The sequence below is a fragment of the Phoxinus phoxinus genome, assembly GCF_949152265.1.
Source record: "Phoxinus phoxinus genome assembly, chromosome: 2".
NCBI classification, from domain to species: Eukaryota; Metazoa; Chordata; class Actinopteri; order Cypriniformes; family Leuciscidae; genus Phoxinus; species Phoxinus phoxinus.
The window spans coordinates 43,233,062-43,259,843 of NC_136877.1; the positions used below are offsets into that span (position 1 = coordinate 43,233,062).

The 26,782-nt window shown below is 38.3% G+C and overlaps 1 protein-coding gene and 1 long non-coding RNA gene across 7 annotated transcripts in view; one reads left to right on the top strand and one right to left on the bottom strand.

The window, feature by feature from the left end:
- ntrk3b (neurotrophic tyrosine kinase, receptor, type 3b) overlaps positions 1-11,192 on the top strand; it is a 172,124-nt gene extending 160,932 nt beyond the window's left edge. For 2 of the 6 annotated variants that reach the window (XM_079590710.1, XM_079590709.1), the window contains exons 15-18: positions 813-1,056; positions 5,237-5,275; positions 7,068-7,226; positions 9,673-11,190. In XM_079590710.1, coding sequence (XP_079446836.1) covers positions 813-1,056; positions 5,237-5,275; positions 7,068-7,226; positions 9,673-9,858 — 628 coding nt within the window. In that variant the 3' untranslated portion in view covers positions 9,859-11,190. Of the gene's footprint in view, positions 1-812; positions 1,057-5,236; positions 5,276-7,067; positions 7,227-9,672 lie in introns of all 6 variants that reach the window. The other 4 variants (XM_079590705.1, XM_079590706.1, XM_079590707.1 and 1 more) reach the window with 2 other exon arrangements.
- The window catches only part of LOC306986972, a 70,062-nt gene continuing 44,708 nt past the window's right edge, over positions 1,429-26,782 (bottom strand). The window contains exons 2-3 of the long non-coding RNA XR_013795065.1: positions 7,020-7,186; positions 1,429-2,319 (exon numbers count right to left, since the gene is read on the bottom strand). This is a non-coding gene — a long non-coding RNA (uncharacterized lncRNA). The remainder of the gene's footprint in view (positions 2,320-7,019; positions 7,187-26,782) is intronic.

Below are 26,782 nucleotides of genomic sequence, written 5' to 3' on the forward strand. Positions count from 1 at the left end.
TTTAGTGTAGGGAAACTGACAGTCGCTGAGCACTTTTGATGGGATTCCCATTTCCATGGTAACAGCAAACTCTCTGATCGGCAAATCTCTCTTCAGGATTATGGGTATTGTAGTTCACTGGGAATTTGGCAAAATAAATACAAATTTTCCTAAATTCTGTTGAAATCACTCTGACTTAGGTGGCTTAATCACCTCTTTAGACATCAAATCTTTTAAAATGTTGTTAAAAATCAAGGTTTTATTGAGAAAATGAATAGTATTCTTTCTTTTTCTTCGGGAAACCAGACTGTTGCATTCTAAAGCAGAGCTCCCACTTGGATTGTTAGCTCCCTGATTGTTAGCTCTTCAAACATACAGTTGAAGAGCTCCCTGCTGAAGAGGCACTGACCAGAAGAGAAGCACAAATTACAGTCGAGCCCTTTTCAACAGCCACCTTATGCAAATGCTGCCGCAATCAGACAAAAATCATTTTCCCTGAGTGAAGAGAAAATCGAAAAAGTTAACTGAATAGGTGATTTTATTTCTCCACAGCTGAAGTCAAAGCACATCTTTCTTTGCCTTGACTTACTCACTTCAAATCAGACAGCTTTACAGGATTAAAGGATTAGAGGGGGAATTATTTTATGGAGCAATAAGGCGGTGCGTTTGAACATTTCGACCCTGTGCCCTTTTGCATTGATCCATAATCAATTTTCCCTGCTCGGATCCTAAATTTAAGTAATTGCAAAAACCTGGACGTAGCTCAGCACTGAAGGACAATTACTGCCAAGACTAACAAGTGTAACCAACATGACTTTCTCCCCACATTTCAGAGCCCATGGTCCAGACGCCATGATCCTCGTGGACGGCCAACCGATGCAGTCGAACGGGGAACTTGGTCTCTCGCAGATGCTTCATATCGGGTCACAGATAGCGGCAGGCATGGTCTACCTGTCCTCTCAGCATTTCGTGCACCGCGACCTGGCCACCCGCAACTGCCTCGTGGGTAACGGCCTGCTTGTGAAAATTGGAGACTTCGGGATGTCCAGAGACATATACAGCTCTGATTACTATCGAGTAAGTATCACAACAGTTTGATCACGTTTTAATGTTTGCTGATAAAATCTTTTTATAGCATCATAGCCAGTACATTTCTGGATTTCAAATCCACACTTCTGGACCAAAAGTATAGGAATGTCCTGGGTTCTGAATGATCTCTATATTAACACCAAAAAAAAAAAAAAAAATGTCTTTAAGTTAAATAACAAAAACTACGGTCACAGTAAGGCACCTTCAAATTACGTAAAATCCATGTACTTACAGTACATATAGGGAAAGACGCACAAAAAATGTGAATTGAAAATTCCATCATTTACTTACCCTATTGTCATTTACAGTGCAAACCTGTACGACTTTCTTGACTATTTTGAAAAATGTCTGTCTCAAAATAACATTGGACCCCATTGACTTTTATTATATTGACAAAATTAGTGAAAGCATTCTTGCTTTACACGAGTGGAAATATTGTAGCATAACTTTGAAAAGGAAAACAAGCGATTTCAATCACATTAGTCTCACTTTAACATATAATGTTTACGTTTTGCATATTTTAATGTTTATTGCATTACTTGATAACTTCCATTGTAAGTGTACTGACTATAACTGACACATTTTTGCTTCTTATTTTTTCTATTCATGGATTAGTTTAAATAATTTTCTGTGATAACATTAACATCAACATTTTGAAAAGATGCTGTTTATAGAGATTAAACTGGGCCCAGTTGCATAAACCGCTAAGAATCTTACATCTTAGTCATCTTTTTTTCTTCTTCAAGACTGTTACATAAAAACATATATTGGTTTAATTTGATACAGAAACGTAAGACTGACTGCACCTTGACTAAGCTATGGTTATGCATAAACATCCTGGACAGAACATTTTAAGTCTTTGGTAAAATTATGTTCCATTTACAATCCCATCAATAAATAGCACAAATGAGGGAAGATCATTTTTGGAATACCAATAGCTATCCATTAGATCTAGTTAAACAAAAGGACAATAAAATTGTGGAGAGTCTTTGCATTCAAGCCGGTCGTAAGCTGAAGGTCTCACGGAGGCTAGAAACATCTTTATTAGCCGCACATGCGCACACTTATGCACAGTCTGCAATATTGACAAAGCAAAGGGATTATGAAATTATTACCGCATTGGACACGTTCACTGTGTCAAGTGATTATAAATAGCGGATCCTGCCAAGCACGTAATCCACACATGGCGAGTCATATTGACGTTTGTTGTCCTCTGGGGCTCGAGCGTCTGGCCACAGGAATGGAGCATGACTGGAAGAGAGATTGAGGTACTTTCATCAGTGACCAATTCAACCGCCTTCGTCAAGATGTTATAAGTGGCACATCGACTTCCTGCCACCTAATGGCTTGCCGAGTATCTTTTTGCATGAGATGTTTTTGATAACTCTGTTTAGAGCCGCTGATGGTTGTAAACAGATTCAGGGAAAATGACAGCACAGGCTCGATCCCATGAATAAGCTGCAGATTGTCAACGATTGTGTCTTCACCACACATAACTGATTACACACAATAAACAAGCGACATGGACACGTCACCCTGTCACTTGTTTTTAAAAATTTTTTTATAAACAACTAATGTCAATGTCATCACTTTCAATAGCCCATATTTTCTTTAGGAATTCTAATATATGTTTCTACTAGATATTTAGCCAATGGTTGGAGAAATCTGTTATCGGTCATGGATGCATGAATCTCCTTCCCCTGATACTAAGTACAAAACTGTAAATGCCCAGAGACTAGCTCTAGCAGGGCTGTAATCCATTCTCCAGCATGCTGCTTTGCTCTTCATACCCATAATCCAATCTAGCCCTCTACCACTGAGCCACAGACTAGTCAGTAATCCAGTTTACAAACTACCAAAATAAAGATAAAAACATGTTGCCTTTTTCCTGAAACCCACTCCATGCTGACTGAACGGAAATATGGATAATCAGCAGAGAGATTTTTTTTTCTCAATTTTCAATCATTTATTTCCTATTGGGCTTATCAATTTTTACCATGCCAGGCTAATTGCTCTAGTCTCAACCACAAAGTCCAAGGTGATACAGTGGATTGTGGTATGAATGATTGCTTAACCAATTGTAGTTGCTCCTCTTAATAAGGGATTTGAAATTTGCATTATTTAAGGATATTTATGGATATTTCCAATAACTCTAATACATTTGAACTACTAATTATGCTGAGATGTATGTATGTCATCATGTACTATAGCATAGCACAACATTTTGCTGTAAATTTTTCAAATTTGAATCAAAATTGAACTCTGAATGGCAAACAACCGTGCAAGACACTAGCCGCATTTCCATTACAGATTTGCGCAAAACTTTTGCGATATTTTCTAAATGTCGATAAAAAACGATTGTGAAATGACGGCGTTTCCATTAACCGATGTTATGCAACTGAAACGTAATTTTTTCCTCTCGCGATAAGTCGTTCCAATAATTATGGCAACGGATGTTGGTAGGTTCATATATCGCAGCCACCTGCACCATTATTTTTAAGCGAAGGAGACATAGGCATGTTATCCAAGCATTAATAGCAAGGAAAGCCCTTATACTTGGGAGCGGCCAAGTATGAGATGTTTCTGGGTGTTTCTCCCTCCCTCCTTCAAGGTCTTGATTGTGGCATTTCCTTGTGGTTTAGAATCCAGTATTCCCGTAATTCTTTGGTCTCATATGAGATTAATAAAGAACTCTGTCTCGTCCTCTGTCCAAACATCTCAAACCATATATGTCAGGTGACTTGTAAATGCCCAAAAACTGTTTCCATTGCAGTTCTGCGAAATATTCCTTTTTCGAATTGCCTGAAAAACCACCTCATGCGAGGGTAAAAACCTTTTTTGCGATATGGGAGTTTTTGCTAAATTGACTTGTTTCCATTGGCCGTATTTTCAATTCGCAATTTCAAGGGGTAATGTAAATGTCTATTTTTAGAGGTCTTTGTAGATAAAACTTGCTGATTAGAAGGGTTGACCGAACATATTGATGTTTTTAATTAGCTACGCTCTCAGATGTACAGTACTTTTCAATAAAACACAAAAGTGTGTCTTTCACTGCAGGGTACGGCAATGAACTGACATGAGAAGAATCTGTATAATACGGCTTTTCATTTCACTACATCACTAGTTTGCTGAATTTTCTTTAAAGAGAACATATCAGAGCTTAATGACAAATAGAGCAATGATTACTCATTAAGGCACTCCATTGGATTTCTGTAACAGGACATTCTTTATACAGTATATTGTAAATTCATTGAATACAGTATGTATAGCATATCTGTCATCTTTTTGTTCATTGACACACACAACCACTCCCAGATACAGTACAAAAGTGTGATTTCACGTGTCATTGCTTTATGACATGTCACTACGCAATTCATAACGTGACGCTATTATTTGTAGTTGTAGAGTAACTATTTGAAGCCCTTTTTTTTGCTTGAGTTACCAGTTTTAGATGTTACTGCATTAAGAACTTCCAGAAACTTCCTGTTCTTCGTTTTTCGCATCCTCTCCTGACTAGAACTTGCAATTAGAGCAGTAAAAATACAAATAAACTGACTCGGACCATTACAGAACACAGGCTGCAAGGATTCCGATAAGATATTGACTATATGCAGTGGACAGTAGTCACAGGAACCTACTTGCCTAATTTCTAATGTGGCGGTAGACATTCATTAGTCTGCTCTCTGCCAGCCGGAAGTAAGATCAATGTAACGGCAAACAACAGAGGGAATAGTAATTACAAAAAGAACTCCACACTGAGCTGGAAGGGCTCCAGCAATACCCAGCAGTCTTCTTCACAGGCATTTCATGCCGGCACAACGTGATGAATGTAGTGGAATTGACGTGAATAAGAAATAGATTTAAGAATACGCCATTTTAATCGAAGCTGAGTGCATGCACGATTAATGCATTATTGTTTAGTCAATTTGGCTCAACTAGCGGAGGACTTGAACAAGGACATGAGATCATTATTAAAGCTAATAATATGAATCACTTTAAAAATACTAAGGATTTGTTCTGTTTATTTGTTACATTCTCACATCTAAAAGTGTTACAGAGTGGGTCGGGGTAATCGATAAGCTGTTTTGTATTGTTTTTAAGTCTTATTCTGTTACATACTGTCCACATGAGCAGTGAAGAAGACTTTCTGTCTGTTGCTTTCATTAAGGACCTCTCAGATGGTCTGTCAACTATGGCTGCAGTAAAAGTAAGCGATTTACATTTATCTTTACATTAATCATTTAGCAGACACTTTTATCCAAAGTGACTTACAAATGAGGAGAACAACAGAAGCAATCAAACCAACTAGGGCAACAATATGCAAGTGCTGTGACTAGTCCCAGGTAGCACAGTACACATAGCAAGGTGTTTTTTTTAAGAAAGATATAGAATAGTAAATATTAGTATTAATGGGTCAAGTGATTTTGCTTACTGCACCATTCAAAAATTGGAATCAACACCCAAACAAAGACTTTTGTGAATATTTGTTAGGTGTGTGTGAACAATATTGTGTTTGTACATAGTCTTGGCTGTGTAAATCGGGTTACGATCACGTAAGACCTTTTGGACCCGATTTAATACTGGAAAAACTTTCCAGTTCTGGAGAGGCGTTATAGAGGGCGAGAATGCCTAAAAACTTGCTTTGTTTCTACTCAATACATGAGTCACATTGGTTTTGCTGTTTCACAGAACCAAGATATGCTGCTGTAAGCTGTTGTTGTTCTTAAATCAAAGCTGATTCATCCATACGAGCTGTCTGATGTGCCAGCTGTTTGTCTGTGCTTGTGCAATGAAGTGAGGGGTGTGTTTCTTTTGGGTAAGGGTTTGTTTGTTTGTTTTGGGTGTCGATTCCAAAAATCAACAGTGTTTCTCATAAATCGCTTACTGCATCTTTAACCCCCTAAGACCAGCTCCCTAGTGGTCAGAGATCCAAAATAGGCGACTACGCACAATATAGATATACATTTTTTGCAATCATTAAAAGTTAGGACACAAAGTCTTCTGTCACTTCCAAATAAAACATCTTGGGGGTTTGGGTTCAACTGAAATTGCTGCATTTAGTCTTGAATGAACTCTATACTGTATTTGTACCAAGTTTAGTTATATTTTTTGCCACCCAATTTGATATTTGAGCACAACCTCACCTTTCCAAGTGACATTTGGTATGATTTGGCACATAAAAATACCAAATGTGGCAAAAGTTGAAACTAAATGTGCACTAATAATTTTAAAATATGAAAAAAGTAAAAAAAAGATAATATTTGTTGCGTTTTGCAGAGTGTTAAATATATATTATATTTACATGCACCTCCATTTAAAAGTTTGGGGTCAGTAAGATATACATGTATCTTTGAAAGAGTTAAGAGTGAAACTGAGTTGCTGCTCAATAAACATTTCTTATTATCATCAGTGCTGAAAACAGTTGTGCTCTGCAATATTCTTGTGGAAACAGTGATATTTCTTTTCTAGAATACTTGAATAGAATGTTTCAAAGTAGACATTTATGTAACAATGTAAACTTATCTGTCATCTTTGAGCAATTTAATGCATCCTTGCTGAATAAAAGTATTAATTTTTTCGACCCCAACATTTTTAATGTTAGTGTTTATTTATTGTTCATTCTTGTACAGTAGGTGTATGTGCTCTATTATGCCCTCAGTAGGGTCTGCGTAACACACACACACACACACACACACACACACACACACACACACACACACACACAACAGTGTCTCTCCCCTACTCAACACTGCATAATCTGCTTAAACTTACTGAAAATATACACAGTAATAAAAATGTAATAAATAATTTGTCACAATGCGTTATTGTGACGTGCGTATGTACTGTATCTTGTTTTACTAATTCAAAAGAGCTTTTCTTAACCAGTTAGAGCTAAAGTAGTAGACTAAGCTGTTAGCTTGATTACATAGAAAGGGAAATGTCATCCATACCACGTAAGATGTTTGTGTGCAATGCTTGATGTGTAATCCGTCTTCTAGGTGGGAGGTCACACCATGCTGCCCATTCGCTGGATGCCTCCGGAGAGCATCATGTACAGGAAGTTTTCCACAGAGAGTGATGTGTGGAGCTTTGGAGTCATTATGTGGGAGGTCTTCACCTATGGGAAACAGCCATGGTTTCAGTTATCCAATAATGAGGTAAATGTTCACAGGGCGAAAAGGAGCCATTATTAGAACGTCAGTGTGAATGTGACATTTTTAGAATGTGAGTGTGATCTCTACTGGAGGGGTGTCATGTCATGCTGTCAGAGATCAGGTTAGCAGCTTACATCAAGCCACACAATCAGTCGTTCTCCTGCTGGTATTGAGAATCAAACCTGTGACCTTTGGGTTACAAGTCCGACTCTCTAACCATTAGGCCACAACTGCCCAAAGTGGTGATTTGTTACTCTGTCAATTGCATCATCATGTGCTCCTATTGGTTTTTGATTTGACTGTTATCGTAAGAGAGAAGCCGCACTGCATGACATTTGTCAGAATTTCGTCTGAAGTACAAGTTGATCACAATGATCATTAATCAGTTGTTGGCGAACTTTAAACAAGCGAGACTTCACAAAAGGATTCACAAAATTGTCAAATTGTGGCTCAACAGTCAACCCGGCTTAACACTGAGGGTACGTTTACACAACAACAATATGCTTAAAACTTTGAGTTTTCCGCGTACAGGCGACACCATTGTCAAAGCGATTCCCATTCCCACGGATCCGCGAAAACAACTTAAAACCCTGTATTCTGCTGCCAGGCTTTTAGATGACGATGAAACACTATGGGCCCTATCTTGTACCCAGCGCAATTGACTTTGTACACCGACGCATGTATCATTCCTATTTTGCACCCGACGCACAGCAGACTTTTCCCTCCACAGACGCACGTCGGTAAATTAGTGAATGAACTTGGGCGGTTCAGCGAAAAGAGGAGGAGTTTTTCGGCTCAAACGTTCCCTGGTGCTATTTTGCAGTTCCAGAAAACAATTGCGCGTGTTATTCATATGGTATTTTACGTGCGCATGCTTGGTCATTATGTAGCGTGTGAACAACGCGCATGCACTTTGATTCTCTCATCTACACAGACGCAGCAGTTTTCATTTTTGCAAATCATTCATTATTACAAGGAAAAATATTACCACACGAGGGAAATCATTGTTGTGTCCATGAAGATGTGAAATAATAATCTAGCTTACACATTTACCCAAATTATTATACGCCTGTTTATACGCCGAAGCTAATTTGGGTGGGTTTCTCCCATCCCCAAACAATGTCACTTCTCTGTCTTTTACGGCCTTAAAGAGAACATCTGTCTCCTCGGCTGTGAATCGCTGCTGGCGTGCGCCTGGCAAATCCGCCGCTATAATAGCAATCCGCCACGGAACAAGCACGCCTGCTCTTAAAGGGAATGTGAGAGGACGCTCTGATTGGTTTATTTCACGTTACGCCCAAACCACACCTATGAATAATGAAGCAACTTCAGACCAACCCTTTTTAAATTTGCGTCGGGCACAAGAGTCATTTATCCCGCCGGTATAATAGCAACAGCGCCCAAGATCCGCCCACAAAGTTACTTTGCCCTATAGACTGAACACGTAATACGCATGACATCATCATCTTCAGAGATTTGCTTTTTTGTTGTTTACACAGAGAGTCGTTTTCAAAAGTTTGCGTTTTCAGGCACCCAAAACGCTGTTGTCGTGTAAATGAACGGTCAACACACATAAAAAGTTTTTAGTTTTTAGGTGTTGTGTAAACAGCCCCTGAATCTATTGGGAGTTTGTGTGTGAATTATGGGAATTATGCACAAACAAGGAGTTTGTCTTAAAAATCTCACCATTGTTTCATCGAATTTTGCTGTATCGGCCTGGGGTGAGTTTCCCAAAAGCATTGTTAGCCAACTATGGTCGCAACAAGTTCCGTCGTTATCAGCATAGTTCAACGAGTCGGTGTTTACCGAAAACATAGTTCCAACGAACATTCGCAAAACAGCATCGCAAAGTTGCGTGTTCGGAACGAAAGCTCTCAAACTTCTGTTTACCACAGGGGTAAGAGTTTCTTGTTTGCAGGACATGTGGACTCATATCCTTATCTTGAGCCAAATAAGCAAGCTGACATTCAGTACAATCTGTATCTTTTATTTAGAATACATACACGTCATTTACGTCTTTTAGTTTGGCAAGAGATTTAAAGCGACGTTTTTAAACGACTTACTACGTAAGAACGAACCTATGATTGAATCTGAAAATAAAGCAAAATAACTGAGAAGTATGAGAAATAGTCCTCAGATGCCATGTCCGTAATTTATAGCAAAACATCTAGCATTAATTCGATCTCAAACAGATTCATTAAAATAAGTTATTACTCCACCACCTGCGTGACATCATTAACCAACATGGTTGAACGACCAATTTGCGACAATGCGGTTTCAACGTCATTGTACGGGAAACACACCCCTGGTCGGGATGCTCAAACAACGAGTCATGGTGTGCAACATTACTTATATTTGACTCTGCATATGAAATAGCATAAACAAATTGCCCGTATCCCCTCTAAATCAATTCCAGACATTTGCTCATTTCTGTCTCTCTCTTTTGCAGGTCATTGAATGCATTACTCAAGGTCGGGTTCTAGACAGGCCTCGCCTGTGTCCTAAGGAGGTGTACGACCTCATGTTAGGCTGCTGGCAAAGAGAGCCGCAACAACGACTAAACATCAAAGACATTCAGAAAGTCCTTTACGCTCTGGGAAAAGCCACACCTGTCTACTTGGACATCCTTGGCTGAGACTGGTGCAGCGCCTCTCACCAGAATCGAACACAATCCAGGAATAACCAAACAAGCCCTTTTCCCGCGTCGGCGCTCCACTGTAAAAACACCAACACGTCGGAGATGGACTTTAAGTGCCTGCAACACTTTTTTCAAAACACTGGGTATACATAAAAAAAAAGTAAAAAATATTTAAAAACAAACTTTTACATTTTGTTTACTGGTACAGTATATAGTGTACAGAATTATTCTACAAAGACAGAAAAACGTTTCCTAAAAAGTGGCGGCGAAAGCAGAATGTTGCCTTTGATTGGCGGCACTGTGTTTGAGAAATGGTTTTCAGTGTTTCATTTTATAAGCATATATACACATATATGAATATATTTTTATTTATTTTGTTTCATTTCGAAGGTGAAGTATGGGTGCCTGTCATGTTTAGTGCTGTTGATATATTATCTTTTCAAGACGGCTGCTCTTTGGTTCTGCTCTGCTTTAACAGCTGGGTTATTGTGAGGAAAGCCTTATTATGTTTTGATTATTTTCCCGCTGCTGCGGTCAGCATCTTTCTCCTTTATTTTTTTTTTGTTCCTGCAACTTTGATTTGATGATCTATAGCTCTTAAGCGGGCGACTCGGAACCTTTAGAACACTAAAGCGTTGATATATTTTCATCGTATGTGATTGTATATACTGTACATTTATATTCTAGTCAACCTGTTAACTTATTTTAATGTGTTTTGATTTCTTTTTTTGACACGAGGGTTATTTTGTGACTTAGGGTCAGCCAGGAGAGAACATAAATATCACACAGTATCTTTAGATGAGCACTTGGCGGCTCATTATTAATACAGGGTCTCTAATATTGTTCGAGGGAAAACACATCACGGTCTGTAACCATGCTGCCGTACTTTTTCTGATCACCAAAACTGAATGTGGTAAGACAAGAACTAAACTGCAGGTATCGATATCACCGAGATCCTGAAATGACACCTGTTTGAATTAATGTTTCGCAATCTTCATAGCATTTGATAAATGCCATCGCATCTGAAGTTAACGATTTCATGTTGTTGTCTGTAGCTAAACATGTTATTCCAGGGGCTGTTTCTCTGAGATGTTTGTCGATACGACACCAAATCTTGTTGACAGCAGGATTTCGATGTCAACGGATTCTCTTGCCTCTTTGCAGTACCACAGATATTTGCAAACGACATATTCAAATGTATGTTTAGATTAAGTATTAAATAAATATCAGAACCTTGTCAGATGAAGTCTTTTCTGTTCGTTGCGTTTAGGCAGTCCATTGCTTGTTCAAAGATTTGTGGCATAACCTAGTTTTGACTCTATCTGTCAAGAAATGCATTGTGACGCCTGGATATGCCTCATCTTCTGCTCTTGAGGCAAAGGAGAGAGGAATTGGTTGTGGCCAATTGAGCATGAGGAAATGTGAATAACAGCCTTGGTTGGTCCACACAACTGATGTAGTGCCTTGCTGGCTAGCAGTTATCTGAGGGAAAAGCCTGAGGGTGCTAACGTATTATAATGTGGCCATTTCTTTGAAAGATTCATAATTCCTTGTAATAAAACAGACATTTTAAAATACGTAAATTGGGGAAATCATATCATGTATTCAGCAGTGCATTTAGTTTATTCATGTTGAAATTGAGGCCATTTGCAATGGCTGTCAGGCTTAACAATTAACCAAAAATCACTATCCAACCATTAGACGTAAAATATGCTCGCATGCCTGAGATGGAAAAAATGTATGCTATAAATGTAATGTTGCAAGTTATGCAATTACCATATTTCATTATACTTTATATATGTCAACACTTGATACATAGCAATCCAGACAATTTTACATGTACATCTACAAATATGAACAGGTCATATTTCACTCAAAAATGACAAGAAAGAAATAATCAATTATATTTTCCTTTAAAAAAAAGAAGATGACACTTTAACATTTAATGACAATTAGCACATGCAACCTCCAATTCTCATTAATATAATGTGGAACATATACATCCAATGCATTTATTCATCATGGTAGTTTGTTATATCGATTTTATTATATTCTGAATTATTGAGAATTATTGGAATATCTGCTTGTCATGAAAATGTTACAATGCAAACTATAAATATTGGGTTCATTTTCAGCCTCTTAAGGCTTTAAATAAAAATGTTTTGCATAAAAAAAATATTTACTTAGTTTGGTGGTAGTTTGGACATTTCATTCATGGACAATATGGAAGGAGAATGACAAAGTGCAAGTTAAAGGACGAAGAAAACACGTGTAGTTTTTAATAGGGCTTAGTCTGTAAATATATTGTGTCCTGGTTCTGAAATAATTTTGCCATCACAGTTTCCACTGGATAACTAGAGATTACTCTAGCTACTGGATAATTTCTCCATCACAAATGATGATCGTATGGCTTTTAAAGTGATAGAATTTGACACTCTATCCCTAACTGGAACTCTGTATGTATGAGCCACTCGAGCTTAGCTAGATGTGATTGCTTCAGGCAGATGAAGATGTTGCCTGTCGATGGTGTTATCATAATGAAGGATGGGCTTTCAGGGAACATTGGAAACTGTTTCAGTGTCACTATTGAGTTCCTTAAAGGGACAGTTCAACCAAAAATGAAAAATCTGTCATCATTTACTCACCCTCAAGTTGGTCCAAACATGTATGAATTACATACCGATATTTTACAGAATGTCAGTAATCAAACAGTTGATAGACCCCATTGACTTCCATCGTATTTTTTTCCTACTTTGGAAGTAAATGGGGCCCATAAACTGTCTTGTTACCAACATTCTTTAAAATATCTTCTTTTGTGTTCACCAGAAGACTCCCTTTAAGGGTGCACAGATTGAGCACTAAACCTACAGGTGTTGGACAATAAAACTGAAACACTGGCCAATTAAGTGTATGAGGTTTCACACCTATATATATGCGCGGCCTGGGGGCCAATCTTCACTTATTTTACATTCCATTAGTAAGAGCAGAGTGTGAAGGTTGATTTAGCAGAGCAATAGCACAGCTGTACGTCTTTTTTGGTGTATCGAGAGCTATAGTATCCAGGGTAGTTAACGGCATACCACCACACGAGGACGAACCGCATCCAACAGGCGTAACTGTCAATGCAAGAGGAAGCTTTCTGAAAGGGATGTCCAGGTACTGACCCGGATTGTATCCCAAAAAAACATTAAACAACAGCTGCCCAATCCTGTTTCCATCAAAACTGTTTGTCGGGAGAGTCAATATTCATGGTCGGGCTGCTATACCCAAGTCTTTGGTCACTCATATCATAGCAATGCCAAATGTGGGTTTCATTGGTGCCAACAATGCAAATCTTAGGCTGTGGACAATGTGAAACATGTATTGTTCTCTGATGAACCACCTTCACTGTCTTTCCTAATTCCCACATCCGTGAGAGTTACGGAGTGTAGAAGCCCTAAAGAGGCTTAACACCCGGACGGTGAAGCACAGTGGTGGATCAGTGATGGTTTGGGCTGCAATATTATGGCATTCCCTATTGTGCTTGACTACCGAGCCATTCTGGAGGTCCATGTTCACCTAATTGTTCAAACATTGTACCCTGATGGGTGTGTTGTGTATAAGCATGATAATGCACCAAAACACACAGCAAGACTTGTGACAGAATGGTTTGATGAACATGAAACAAAGTGAAGTGAATGAACATGAAATCTCCCATGGCCCTTCACAGTCACCAGATGCAGTATTTTTTAGCCATCTTGGGGTATTTTGGAGGAGCAAGAAAATGTTTTCCTCCACCAGCATCACATAGTGTGACCTGGTCACTTTTCTGGAAGTGAAAGGGCTCAAAATTAGTACTGTGCTGGTATTTGGACTTGTACTGTATCTGTCATTCCCAAGATTAATTAATGGTGTATTGGCCAGAATAGCCACAAAAGGAGGCCTTTTAATTAATTAATTAATAAATTATTGTCGTCTAAAACCACAGGTGTTTTAGTTTCATTGTCCAACCAATGTGCATTCCCCTATTGCCTTCACAAACACAACAAAATGTAGATTGTAATACATTTGAGTTATTATTCTACCTTAGAACACTCTAGATTAGTATTAATGAAATAATAACAGGTATGAAGTCAGTATTGAGGCAGCAATTGGTGTCAGCTCTTTTGACTCAGGCCAGTACGCAACTTCTACACAGTCAAACTCACGTTTTCACCAAAAATTGAATCATGACATGTTAGTCAAACACATTCTGAATCGAGTGTGACAAAGGAAAATACAATATCAAGCAAGATATCTAACAAGCCTAACAAAATGCTCCTCCATTCAAAGTTTCTAAACTGTTTAGCAGCGTTGTAGTTTTAAATTCTTAAAATGTTGAATTTTGATACTAAATATTGAGTGATGCTGAAAACTACCTGTCTGCACTTCAACCTCACAATCATTACACCATGTCATAGGCACAGTGTTAAAAGTTTTAGAGCATAGCGTTGGCAGAAGTAACCAGTTGACGCATATCATATGCTCATATTTAATGCTTAGTTTGGCAGGTGAAAATTGCTCTCAAGAGAATGGCCCCATTTAGAAACAGTATATCTAGATTAGTGATGATAGAATAGTATGAATTATTGCACACAGTTGCACCCATACTCGAGTGTTAAATGTATTCAGAGCAACTCTTTCTACAACTGGTAAATAAAGGGGTGGGGGGGGGGGGGGGTCTTGGAATTATTCTTTTTCTTTCACCAACCAAAGCCAGTTACTGATCCTAATATGGAAAATGGGAACAAAGGGAAAGTCACGTTTGGGGAACTATACGTGTATGTGGTGCTTGCTCATGTCACCCCAGAGCAATATCCAATTCCGACGACAGGTGTTGACACCTAGATTAACCTTGGTTTGCAGAGAGTCAGGCTGCCGAGAGCTTATTAGAATGCACTGGGGATGGGAGCTCCACTCCAGGGCTGTAACCCTCAGGGGCTTTGCCTGCTGTGTGTGTCTGACAGCTCGACTACATGTCTGCTCAGTGAGTGTGTACCATCTAAAAGAGGACGTGTGGACTGCGGCAACATCGCATTACTGCACACACAACCATGCACAATCACCTTTTAACCCTGTGTTCCTTACGTGTGCACGCTTTCACTCATGTGATTTAAAATAAAATTAAATAAATGCATTGCTCATTTGCTATCTGATTTGATAAATGGACCCTTTTCACATTTCTGGGGTTCTCCGAAGCAAAAGTCATCATAGTTGGATAATCCTGGGGGCGGTGGAATGGGGGGTTGGGGGGCATCACCCCCTTACCTGGACTATCCTGCCCCCTTAGTCAAGATGAATGTGAAAATGGATTGTAATGATGAAATAGAATAGATTTTTTTTTTTTTAAATCACAATTGCCAAGTGCATACAGTAGGCTTTCTAGCGTTAAAATTAGGCTACTATAGCAACATTTCAGGTAAGGATAGTTTATTTCACATTTTGATTGGCACATTTGACACACAAACATCCCGCTCCACTAAGAATGCAGTTCGATTGAGTAGGCTAAAGGTATGATGAAATGTATTTTTCATGTTGTGGTGGTATCATGGTAACTTGTCTGTATTCATGAATCCGCTGGAAATGTGTATCTAAAACGCATTTATATATGGTGGTCTAAAACGTGTCGAGTTTGAGTCTAAATTTTTTATATGTTGGCTTAGGCAATTTTCCTTTTCTTTTTGACGTAGCAATATTATTAAATTTATTCAGCTTTTATAGTTGTAGTGGTGACAGGCTTATTTACAGTTCGACAAATATATGAATGGGCTACATTGTGACTTCATTGCCCTCTTTCGTTACTTCAGACGCCCCCTCTTCAGTGCTCCGCTGGGCCGGCTCTGAGATGGCAGCAAATATAACTTTTGTGCTCCTCTTTGCTCCAACAGCAAAAGTTGAAAAATAAATAAATAAACAAACAAACTATAGCATTTCCATTTGACGCTGTTGTTCTTCCAATTTGAGTTGCTACCTCGTCTCACATGGCCAATCTACGACGCCACACTTTCCCATGCCGAGTGGCTGGTGAGCTCACAAGTGAGGAAGTGCCTACTAAGGTATCATCTACCAAGATGTCTTAGCAGTATGCCTGTATGGAAATAGAGTCTTCTCTCTGCCTAGATCAAGCCATGTGGAGGAGTATAAATGCGCCAAAGCTAGACTGGAGATGACACTCAAGGAGTCTCGTAACCCCTTTATAAAGGACTTGCTGACCCTAGCAACTGGGAGGAAATGGGATTCTGCTCTGGAAGTAGCGGAAGCGAAGGCGGCTCTCAGACACTGGGACATTGTGGGGCAAGTCCAACATGACAGGGGGGACTTGTTTTGAGAACAACAACCACATGGCAAAAGGCTACACTAAGGTATATCAACGCCGGCAAGTGATGGTGAAGGAGATGCGCCGCTAGGAGGAAGCAGCCAGATGTGCCAGAGCGGTCTCACAAGCCCAGCAAGGCAGCTGGATGAGGTGGGATGGCGTAAAATCACATGGAGTGACCTGTGGAACACGACACGAACAGGTTAAGTTTCATCATCAGGGCCACATATGTTGTGCTGCCCTCTCCAACAAACCTACATCTTTGGTATGGAGAGGATCCAGCCTGTCACCAGTGCGCAGCTCCAGCAACCCTCAAGCACATCCTTGTGGGTTGTAAGAACAGCTTAACGCAAGGGAGATACACTTGGCATCATAGACAAGTATTGAGGTGCTTGGCTTCAGCACTAGAGGACAAGAGGGTTTCAATCAGCACCATTTCCCTAGATGCCCACACTGCCTTCCTGCAATTTACACCTTTTATCCGGGAAGGAGAGAAACAGTGCACTAAGCCTTGATCTCCTGACTCTTGCCAGCTTAATATGGCTAGGTACTGGGAAATGTAGTCTCTAAACCAGAGACTAACCTTTCCACCTGAAATCACAGTGATCAACCTGCATCAAGACCTGGTCTTCTGGTCTAACTCCTGCTATTGTGTCTTTATTGTGGAACTGACAGTCCCTTGGCTTATGAAAGGAAGAAGCTGTGGTATGCCACGTTGGCCACTGAAGCAGAGAAGCTGGGCTGGAAGGTGTGTCCAGTGGAGGTGGGATGCAGGGGCTTTGTAGCCAGTTCCACCATAAGGCTGCTGAAGGAAGTGGGTATCAGGGGCTAGGCCCAGCAGAAAATAAATAAAGGAACTTGCCACTTTCGCCGAAGAAAGTAGTCACGGGCTGTGGCTGAAACGAAAGGAAACAGTCTGGGCCGCCAAATAACCAATTTAGTCACCATGCGACACACACAGAGGTCTGATCAGCCAGTGGTTAGCCTGCCTCTGCTGAGGGTGTCTTGTGATAAAAGACCGAAACATCCAATGAGGCGGTGGTACACAACAGACAATGTGTCGTATTGGTGTGAAGATCCACCTAAGAAGTCTTCTTGAATGTGGACTGTGGTGGTGCTGAATCGTTCAAGGCCAGTGCTGTAAGGAATCGTTAGGGATTGTAATACCTAGTCCTAGTAAGTAAAAAATTACATGATTTTCAAAAAGAGGGAAAAAATTGAGAAATTGATTACAACAGTTAGAAGAAAGAACGATGTCACTCCCTCAAACGTAGTATTAGAAACACCATTGCAGAAGCTTTAATTATATATATATATATATATATTTTTTTTTTTTTACTGCCATTGTAATATAACACAATGTATAGTGTTATCCATGTATGGTTTTTATATAAGTGAAAATATAAAATTTCTAGATTTGCAATGTTGATAACTGTGGCAATGCACCAACACAGACTGTGAAAAGGGTCCATTGGAAAACATTCGACTTTCTAACAACGAATTGTACCACCACCATGAGCTTTCTGTTTGCACACAGTGTTTGCTATCACACAATTCACTACATTTTGTGCTGAATGCAATTTGCACAACACAGTTCCTGATGTTGCTGGTCAGTTCGCAGTCACTCGGCTCTTTAAAATGTTGAAAATTTGGATTTGATGCTCGGTTATTGCACTCTTCTCTGTTATTTTGATCTTTTGATGAATTCCTGCTGCTATGATCAATAGAAAACGTAAATATTACATTTCATTTACTGCCTGCTATCCGTGGGCAACAATGTGATGCTAATTGCGCTGAGTTCTGTGAATGAGCCACGATCATAATGAGCCTAATTAGCATAAGATTTGTGTTTGTGCTGAAAAGAATGATGACTTCATTTAAATACTATATCAGTGCATTTAGCATATCACAGCCATCAATGTGATTTGCTACTTGCTGTTGATTATTGTTGACTAGCAAGTGGTCAATGTTTTCCCATGTATTTTGGCCCGCTGGCCCCTGCTGGTAAACGTCGTTATTACATATCTGGCTGAAAAGACCATTGATTCTCCATTGCACATTGGCCATGTTTTCTGACCAAATAAACTTTTGCGAGCAATATACTGTATAGTAGATGTCTTTCCAGGGATCAGTTGTTTTTGGAGGGTTCTTAAAAGGGTCGAAAAGACTTTCCCTGTCTGCTATAGGGGTTTGGACTGTGTTGCTATTCTGCTTTTCCTACGTGTATTTTCCTACAATTATTATGTTTGGTAACAGTTTTTGCTGCATTCTAGCCATGGACAAATGATGTATCACAGCTTAATTCAGACTGAAAATACAATGATTCGTTGTCAGGCAGACGCATGGTGCCCTTTAAATCTGAACTCCACAAACAATTTATACTGACTGTAAATAGCTTAATTGGCCTTTTGATCAGAGCGGAAACCAAACATGCCAGTCATTTCATCTAAAAGTTATTCATGGCTATCATGGTCTACTTTCCATCAATTAAGCACCACGGATGAATTATGTGCTTAAACGCTTTCTTTATTCTATGTTATAACGCTTTTAAGTTTGCTTTTTGAGTTGAGAATAATATATTATGCTGTAATTGACAGATTGAGTCATTTCAAAAGCTACAAAAACATGTACAGTACTTTTTTTTTTCATTTCAAAAGGCTCAACATTATGTAACCATTAAATACATTCTAATAAAACACATAAATTAGTTAATGTACATGCAGACATGAGTAAAAAGTTTGAATATACACTATTTAATAAGAATTATGAGATATAATAATGGTGCACTGTAAACTCTACCACTCAAAATAATAATTGGTTTGAGTAGAGCCAACTTAAATTAAACAAATTAGCTTCTTACAAATTAACACTAACTAAACAAATGAACTTTTATGAGTATTTAGAACCTTATTTTTCTTTTGAGTTCACAAAACTGACACATTTTAAGTCATCTAAATTTAGTTTCATTATTTTGAGTTTTATGAACTTGTTTCTTTTAATTTAGACTAACTTAAATTTAACTGAAACTGGCCTGGGATTTCTATTTCCCATGCATGCTTTGTCATGGCACTCAAAAGGGAGAGTAAATGCTAAAATTAAGTGTTAGAATGTTCTGCTTGCTTAAACTTTGAATTTCTTGACTTGAAAATTTTGATGTAACTGATTGCCAAATTTTTTTTTAGTTTTGGCAACTTATTCGTGTTTACAGTTTGCACGCACAAAGTAATGTTTGTTAATTACAAAGTGTCACCTGAGCATCTGAAATATCGTCAGCTGTTTTTGCTCCAAAGTAGGATTCTCATTAATATTGAGTAGCTCATCTTTGAAAAACTGAACCTTATATTGAAACATGACATATCTGTGTTTTTAAACTGTCATTTTAAGATAAAAACATGTATCGCAGCTTTCCATATTCACAGTAACTGCTGCACTCTTTAAATTTACATATACTTATCTAAAGCTGTTTACATTTAAAGCATTAAGCTGATGCTCTTATTCTGAACAGCTTACATAAAGTGCTTTATATTCAGTGTGAAAGTGAGCTCACTTCCCCAGCGTATTGCAATAGGCTTCTGTCAGGTATCAGCAACCTGTTTAGCTTCCAGTACAACCACAATGCTGGATTCCTATGCATGCCCATTATCTATACACGGTCTTCAAACGGCCAGTTCTGTGCTTTATAGAATCCCCGAATGCAGAGTCTCTCACAGGGATGCATAGAAGATTGATCAATGTGCCTGTCACATCCACTGCCTGCACGGATCTATGTTTCTTAATCTAATTAGCTGGGCTTGACTTTATGTTGCCTGTCAATCGCAGGACACCGTGTGAAGGTCAAGTTCTCCTACAGAGGTGGAAGCCGATAGACGAGCATGTAAACAACTGCAGTATATGCCTCCAAAACATTTTTCACATTTATTATGCATGTTTTAAAAATTATGATGTACGATAAATTGGTTCTTGCCTTCTTCCTTTTTAGACTTAGATTCTTGTTTGAGGTGATGTGTTTTTTTAACATTTAAAATCATCAAATATGGACGTCAATCTGATTGTAACCAGCATATTTTCTCAAAATGAACCGTAATTTAAATACGATAAAATGACAGCAAAATCCCATGTTCTTATACTGAAGGAGAGATTCAAGCCATACACGGAGAACCAATCACAGAGACTATTAGAGATGGCCGGTTTTGAATCACAACCACCTAAAACTAACAACCTAGAGCACCATAACAACTGCATAGCTACACCCTCACTGTAAAAAAAATAATAAAAAATTGTACTTACATTTTTAAGTATGATCAACTTGGATGTTTAAGTAATTTAAACTTAAATTACATTAAACTGATTTAAAAAAATTAGTTGAATATTGTATTATAAAAAAGCTGAAAATTGCTGAAATTATTTTGATCTAAAAAATATGTTGTCATAACTTATTGATCATATATTTTTTTACAGTGCTGTGGCGGCATGTTTTGTACAGGCAAGCACCTCTCATGTTTTCTTCATCTAATGTAAAACATTAATTACCTCTTATTTGTAACCATTTTGAAAGCAAAATATCACTCACAAATATGTAAATATGAATGTATGCTATTCAAAATGTATTGATAAATGTATTAAATATGAATAAATTCTTATAAATAAAATAAATAAATACATTTTAACATCCAGCTAAATTGTTGCTATGTAGCCTAGTATTGTTAAGTTGTTAACAGTTGTATACAACTAAAAATAACAACTGTCCAAATTGTAATTCATTAAATATTTCTTTAATGCAAGAGCTGTTTCATTAAATAATAAAAATTTACTGAAAATGCGTACTTGAGGCTTATTCTTCCACAAGAGATTCCCACTGAAGCATTCCCTCAGATTTAATGTCTAGCCACTTGCATCCCTAACAAATTTCATTACTGTCCATTATTGTCATACACCATAACGGTAACAATCAAATGTAACACTGAATATACACAGTAATAAGAATAAGAATGCTGCACAAAGTCAGCCGTTTCCTGAACGCCCACTCCTGCGCTAGTGTGAATGACAGCACGTCGTTCAGTGCAAGTCCTTTTAAACATTTCCTTGATTTCTGTCAAAGCACTGTATCTTTGACAAACAGAACAGGGCGACGAGCCACAAAGGTTGTTTGGATAACAGAGCAACATCCGATTCCCGTAGATCTTCTCTGTAGCTCACTCTCGGAGCTGTCAGAGGCGGTGAGACGAGGCGGTTCAGCTGGCAGAGAACTTTCACCTTGAAACTCGAAGGGTCAACGTGCATCACTGTCATTAGACGACATTAAATGCATTCTTTCATAGACGCATGCAGTTCCCTCTCGTAAGTCACTTTCATTGTAGCTACTGTGGGAAGACGTGTGTCCTTTGATGGGGTTAAAATAACGGCTTGGAGTTAAAGCACTTTTTCATGTTCTTTCTCAGAGAGAAACCTGAATAAATGATACCGGCACAAAGACATTTCTACTAATAAAATGTGCTTTTCTATTTTCACCGGAGCATGAATAGTAATACGGAGAGCTGCAAATGCATGGAGGCAGTGGACGTGAGCTAACTTGGCCTTTTAGTAGAAGGGTGTGGGGTGACTAAAGGTAATCGTAGTCTGGAGAGGAGTAAAAAAAATCTAGAAACTTTGATTGTGCATTGATAATGCATTGCATCACCTTGATAATGCATTGTTCATGCATTGCGTCATTTTCATCACGTTGATATCAAACAGTCATATAACCTGTCGGAGCCGTGACCTTGTGGTTAGCATGCACATTGAACTGTTTTCATGTTCGTTCTGTGTATGGTGGAGAATTTAATAATAATAAAACAAAGTTAAATATTATGTATTGCCACACAAGCAAGGTCAGTAGAATTCCCTTCCATGCCTTTCACATGATGTCATCATAAAAGCAGTGCTATGAGTTTATTATAAGTACAATCCCAAGGGATCAGAGTTTGGCTGATTATAGTGGTCTTGCTGAAATATGCCATACACCCTCTGGGGGCAAAAACTGATTTTCCGATTCAACTGTAAGCAGCTTGTATAAATGGTAAGTGTATCATTACTGCATAGCAAATGTTTTGCTAGGGCCCAATTTTCTGGAGGGCTATTAAAAGTGACAAAAGAAACTATTTTTCCCAGTCTGCTGCCTTACAGTTGCTAGTGAAGGGGTGTCGTCTACCAATCATTGTCATGACGTCATTAGTCGCGTGACATTTACGGCATAATGATTTTGCCTCCATGTAACGTATTTCGTTTTCTGACATTAACCATTCTATTGAACTTATTAATTTCTTTGTTTTGAATGGCAAATTGTGATATTCACAAAAAAAGAATTCTGCTCCTGGAGGGTCACTGTCCTGCAAAGTTTAGCTCCAACTTAAACACACCTGAACAAATCAAGGTTTTACTAGGCATACTAGAAACTTCCAGGCTGGTCTGTTTAGGCAAGTCAGAGCTAAACTCTGCAGGACAGTCCGTGGCCCTCCAGGAACAGATTTGGACATCCCTGCCTGTTCTAAACACTTTGCCTAGATTTGATGTCTTTCTTGCTGAGATTTCCACACTGTAATATCTCTTAAACTTATAAGCATACCAAAATTCTTATGGACTATGATCTTATATTTCTTACTGATTGAGGTTTCCTTTGTTTACCTGTTTTATGGCCTATTTTTCCTTCCCTATTCCTTTTGTATTTGTATTTAAAACGCAATAATGCTTCTTCTCTGCAATAAAAATATAATACTAATAATGACTCCTTAGATACCTAATTTTGACCGAAATCTAAAGGCATCACATACATCCTTTGAGAAGAAAGCAATCCCAAAATGCGTTGCACCAAGCTCATTTAAAAACCAAAAACAAGATGTTAGAAGAAGTGAGAGAAATTTAAATGACTGTAAATATACAACAGCACTGGGAATGAATGAATGAATGAATGAATGCGAACGAATGAACGAATGAACGAATGAAGGCATTTTTATGATCAATTTATTTGTATCACTCCACTTGTGTTTGCATGTTACATACTGTATGTGCCGGTGTGTGCAATGATGGCGATTACAGTCACTGTTTTACATGTTACAGTTACTGTACATCATTACTCTAGTGAGTCGGTGGCATAAAGAGTCTGCATTTGTGAATGAATCATTGAATCATTCACTGAACCGGTTCACTGAGGAAATGAAACACTTCCGTGTTTGAAGCAACAGTTCCTGGTGCTTTGTTTGGAAATATCATCGTTGGCAAAAAAAATAGACAAAGTAACTCTGTAGATTGTATCTAAAATGTCATTTAAATTAATATAAACTTCTGGTTTATTAAATAGTCATATTAGGGGCTATATGTAAGAATTTTGATCAATTAATCGAAACTTAGTTAATGAATTAACTAACGTAAACTAATGAGACCTTGTCTCTGTCCAAAAAAAGAAGAAGCTTAAAACAAAAAGACACGCATAATGTATAATCTCTTACCATGGCCAGTTTAGTGTCTCTGAACCTCCTTATGGAACTCAACGCAATTAAACGATGACATGAGACTTCAGACATGCTGCATTTTCCCGGACATTACCGTGTTACTGTAATGTGTTGGCATCAGTATTCAGAAAAGCAGCCCTGATTGACTCTCTTAATTAGAGCAGTGGCTGAATCCTCGTTTTCCTTTGCAGTCAATATCTCACAGTCATCCGTTACCAACCAATCGGTCACCCGAGCCACCTTACACTGTAACTAATCGACTAAATATCTTTAATGTCAAACAGGTACTCAACTAATTGACCTGTGGTGGATTACATTTTCCCCCACTAATTTCACACCAAGATGAGCACAAGAGAAATGAAAGTGTATTTTTTGGCTTAATCCAATTTGCAGATTAGTCATGTCTATTTCCTGTGTGTCAGAGGCCACAGAGAACCAATGTTTATGCGCTAGAGCAAAAAGGACAGCATAAATTAAGACCATTTCTAGATGGGAAATGTGAGCATTTAAGATGAAATCTTAAAGGTGACGTATGTAGTTTCTGCGACACTATAGTAATTAGAAAAATAAAGCATATTTTGCAAATGCCCCTTTCGTGTGTTTGCACACCTCAAACTTTACAATAGAGCTCTTACGGGGGCGTATGAAGGCCTTTCTCAACAGGTAAATAGAAGGAAATGTCTAACATATTAGGAATACGTTTAGCTGTGTTGCTGTTTGCCATGAGTAAGCAACTATGACACACAACAAAAAATGCACCCGGAACAGATGCGTTGGATGGGTGAATTATATGCGAGACACGTTCTGTCAAGAGCGAACGTGAGCATCTCACATATAATTAACCCATCCAACATATCTGTAAAGGTTGCATTTTTTAAATGGCTCTCCACGACATGAACACATCAAAGTAGAAACATTTGTCTTTCAGAACAGAAGCATGATGATGTTCATCAATTGCATCAATTGTAGCGCGTTGCATTGCAATTCCCAGTTTGATTTGACATGTTCATGAGCTGTGTAATGTTTAAGCTCTATATGGATTTTGGCTTGAACTTCTGTAACCAAAGCTAAATGTTTCTTCCTTATGTTACATGTCAGTCATGGTCGACCTTATGCGCCAGAAACAAGCGTGGAGCTATATTTAGAATATTGTTTTTTAACTTCCATTTTTGTAGAAGTTGTTGGCATTGTTGCTGGAGAGTAATGAGCTGGTGAAGTGGATTTACTTATTGTAGAGTTAATGAAAGTTATTATGATTGTAATGTTTGAAGCGGATGTCATAAGATTGAAAGAGAAGATTTAAAAACGAGCAGTCGGAAGATAGAAAGATGTCAATTTTACCGTCACTCCCACAGACGCTGTATCAGAAACACCCTCAAAGTAGCGTTAACAATTTTTTGGGTAATACGATGCAAAGGAAATATAATACAAAGTTATAAATGTACATTGCTCTATGAAAGTTGGAAAGGATGAGTAAAATATTAAGTGTGCTTAATCGAATCTGATAGCCCATTACACCAGTTAAATCTCATGGCTTCAATCATTCAAAAAGTTTGAAATGTAGAAATGTAAAAACGGACCTAAATCTAAGTTCTTACTGTGGCAAAAAAGAAAAAGAAAAAAAAATGTCTAGGTAATATTTATCAAAGTCAGTGCATTTGTTCAAACTCACTCATCAACTAAAGTGGACACTCATCATCCTCACCACAATGTTCCTGGAAAGTTCAAATACATTGTAAAAACTGCATATACAAGACCTTATCACTCTCTCTCTCTCTCGCTCTCTAACATTTTTTTACATTTTCTTTCTCAGATGTGCATTTTATCATGTGCATGTCCATAAGTTAAAAAGGCTGACATTTTCATCATGTGGAATGTTTTTGTCCCTGCAAAATTGCACATTGCTTTAAAATCAGAGTTAGAATTGCGATCACTCAAACTTTGACACGCTGACGGAGAAATAAATTACAAGGAACTAGAGAAAGATTTTTTCCAAGCACAAATGACTAAAACATATCTTGATAAATGCATTTAATCTTAAAATACTCCATGGTTAGATGAGAAAGTTCTGAACTGAACTGAGAGTTTTTGAAATGTGTCACTCAACCAACCAATCAGTTAATCAATCAATCAATCAATCAATCAATCAGACTGTCTTACCATTTTAGGGGCCGTTTACACGACACCATTTTCAACTAAAAACGGGAAACTTTTTATGCACAAGAGCGTTTCGGGGACCTGAAAACGAGTAACCGTCTCCGTGTGAACTACAAAAACGCTAAATTGTGAAAAACGTGTTCAGTATATAGTCGTGTATTGCTTCTTTTCAAAGTAACATCGCCATTCGCCAACTACTGGCCTGGCACGCAGAATACAGCGTTTTTAATCATTTTCGCGAGTGTGTGTGAACTGGGATAATTTTGACATCTTTGTCGTCTGTACAAGACATTAACATTGAAATCAGAGACATCTGAGTGACAATGTAAAAACATAGAGTTACCCAAAGAGCACCTTGCACCGGTAACCTCTAATGGTTCTGCAGCATCTATGTCTTCAATAAGTTATACTAAAGTGGTTGTGCAGCTCAGAATACACGGGCATCTCTCTCATCTGGGTAAATATATAATTCAAAGCAGACACAACACAGAGTACATAGTGGGGGGGGGGGGGGGGGATTAGTGAACTTCATTTCTGTTTTTCAAAAATGCTGTTTTTTAAATATATATATATCAACTGGGACAAATCCTGTGGTGTGGTTGTGTAACGGTATGATGTTAGCAGCAAATATCTTTCATCAAACACTGGGTGGGTATTTCTGCATGCTCTCAAACTGTTCCATTTGATGAACACCTCATGAAGAAAAGGAGTATGAAGGGTTAATGTTAACCAATTATGATGATAATTTGTCTTGTGGGAGTTACTCTAGTAGAGGATGCCCCTTCCTCCTCATCTTCATCAGGTCAAAAAAATAGATACACTGACAGTGGCTCAATATACAATGCACTAAAGACATGACTGAGAATCAAGACTTTCAACCGTCCAGTTGCCAGAGCACATCTCTAATTAATACTTGCATAATCACATTGACAAATGAATGCAAATT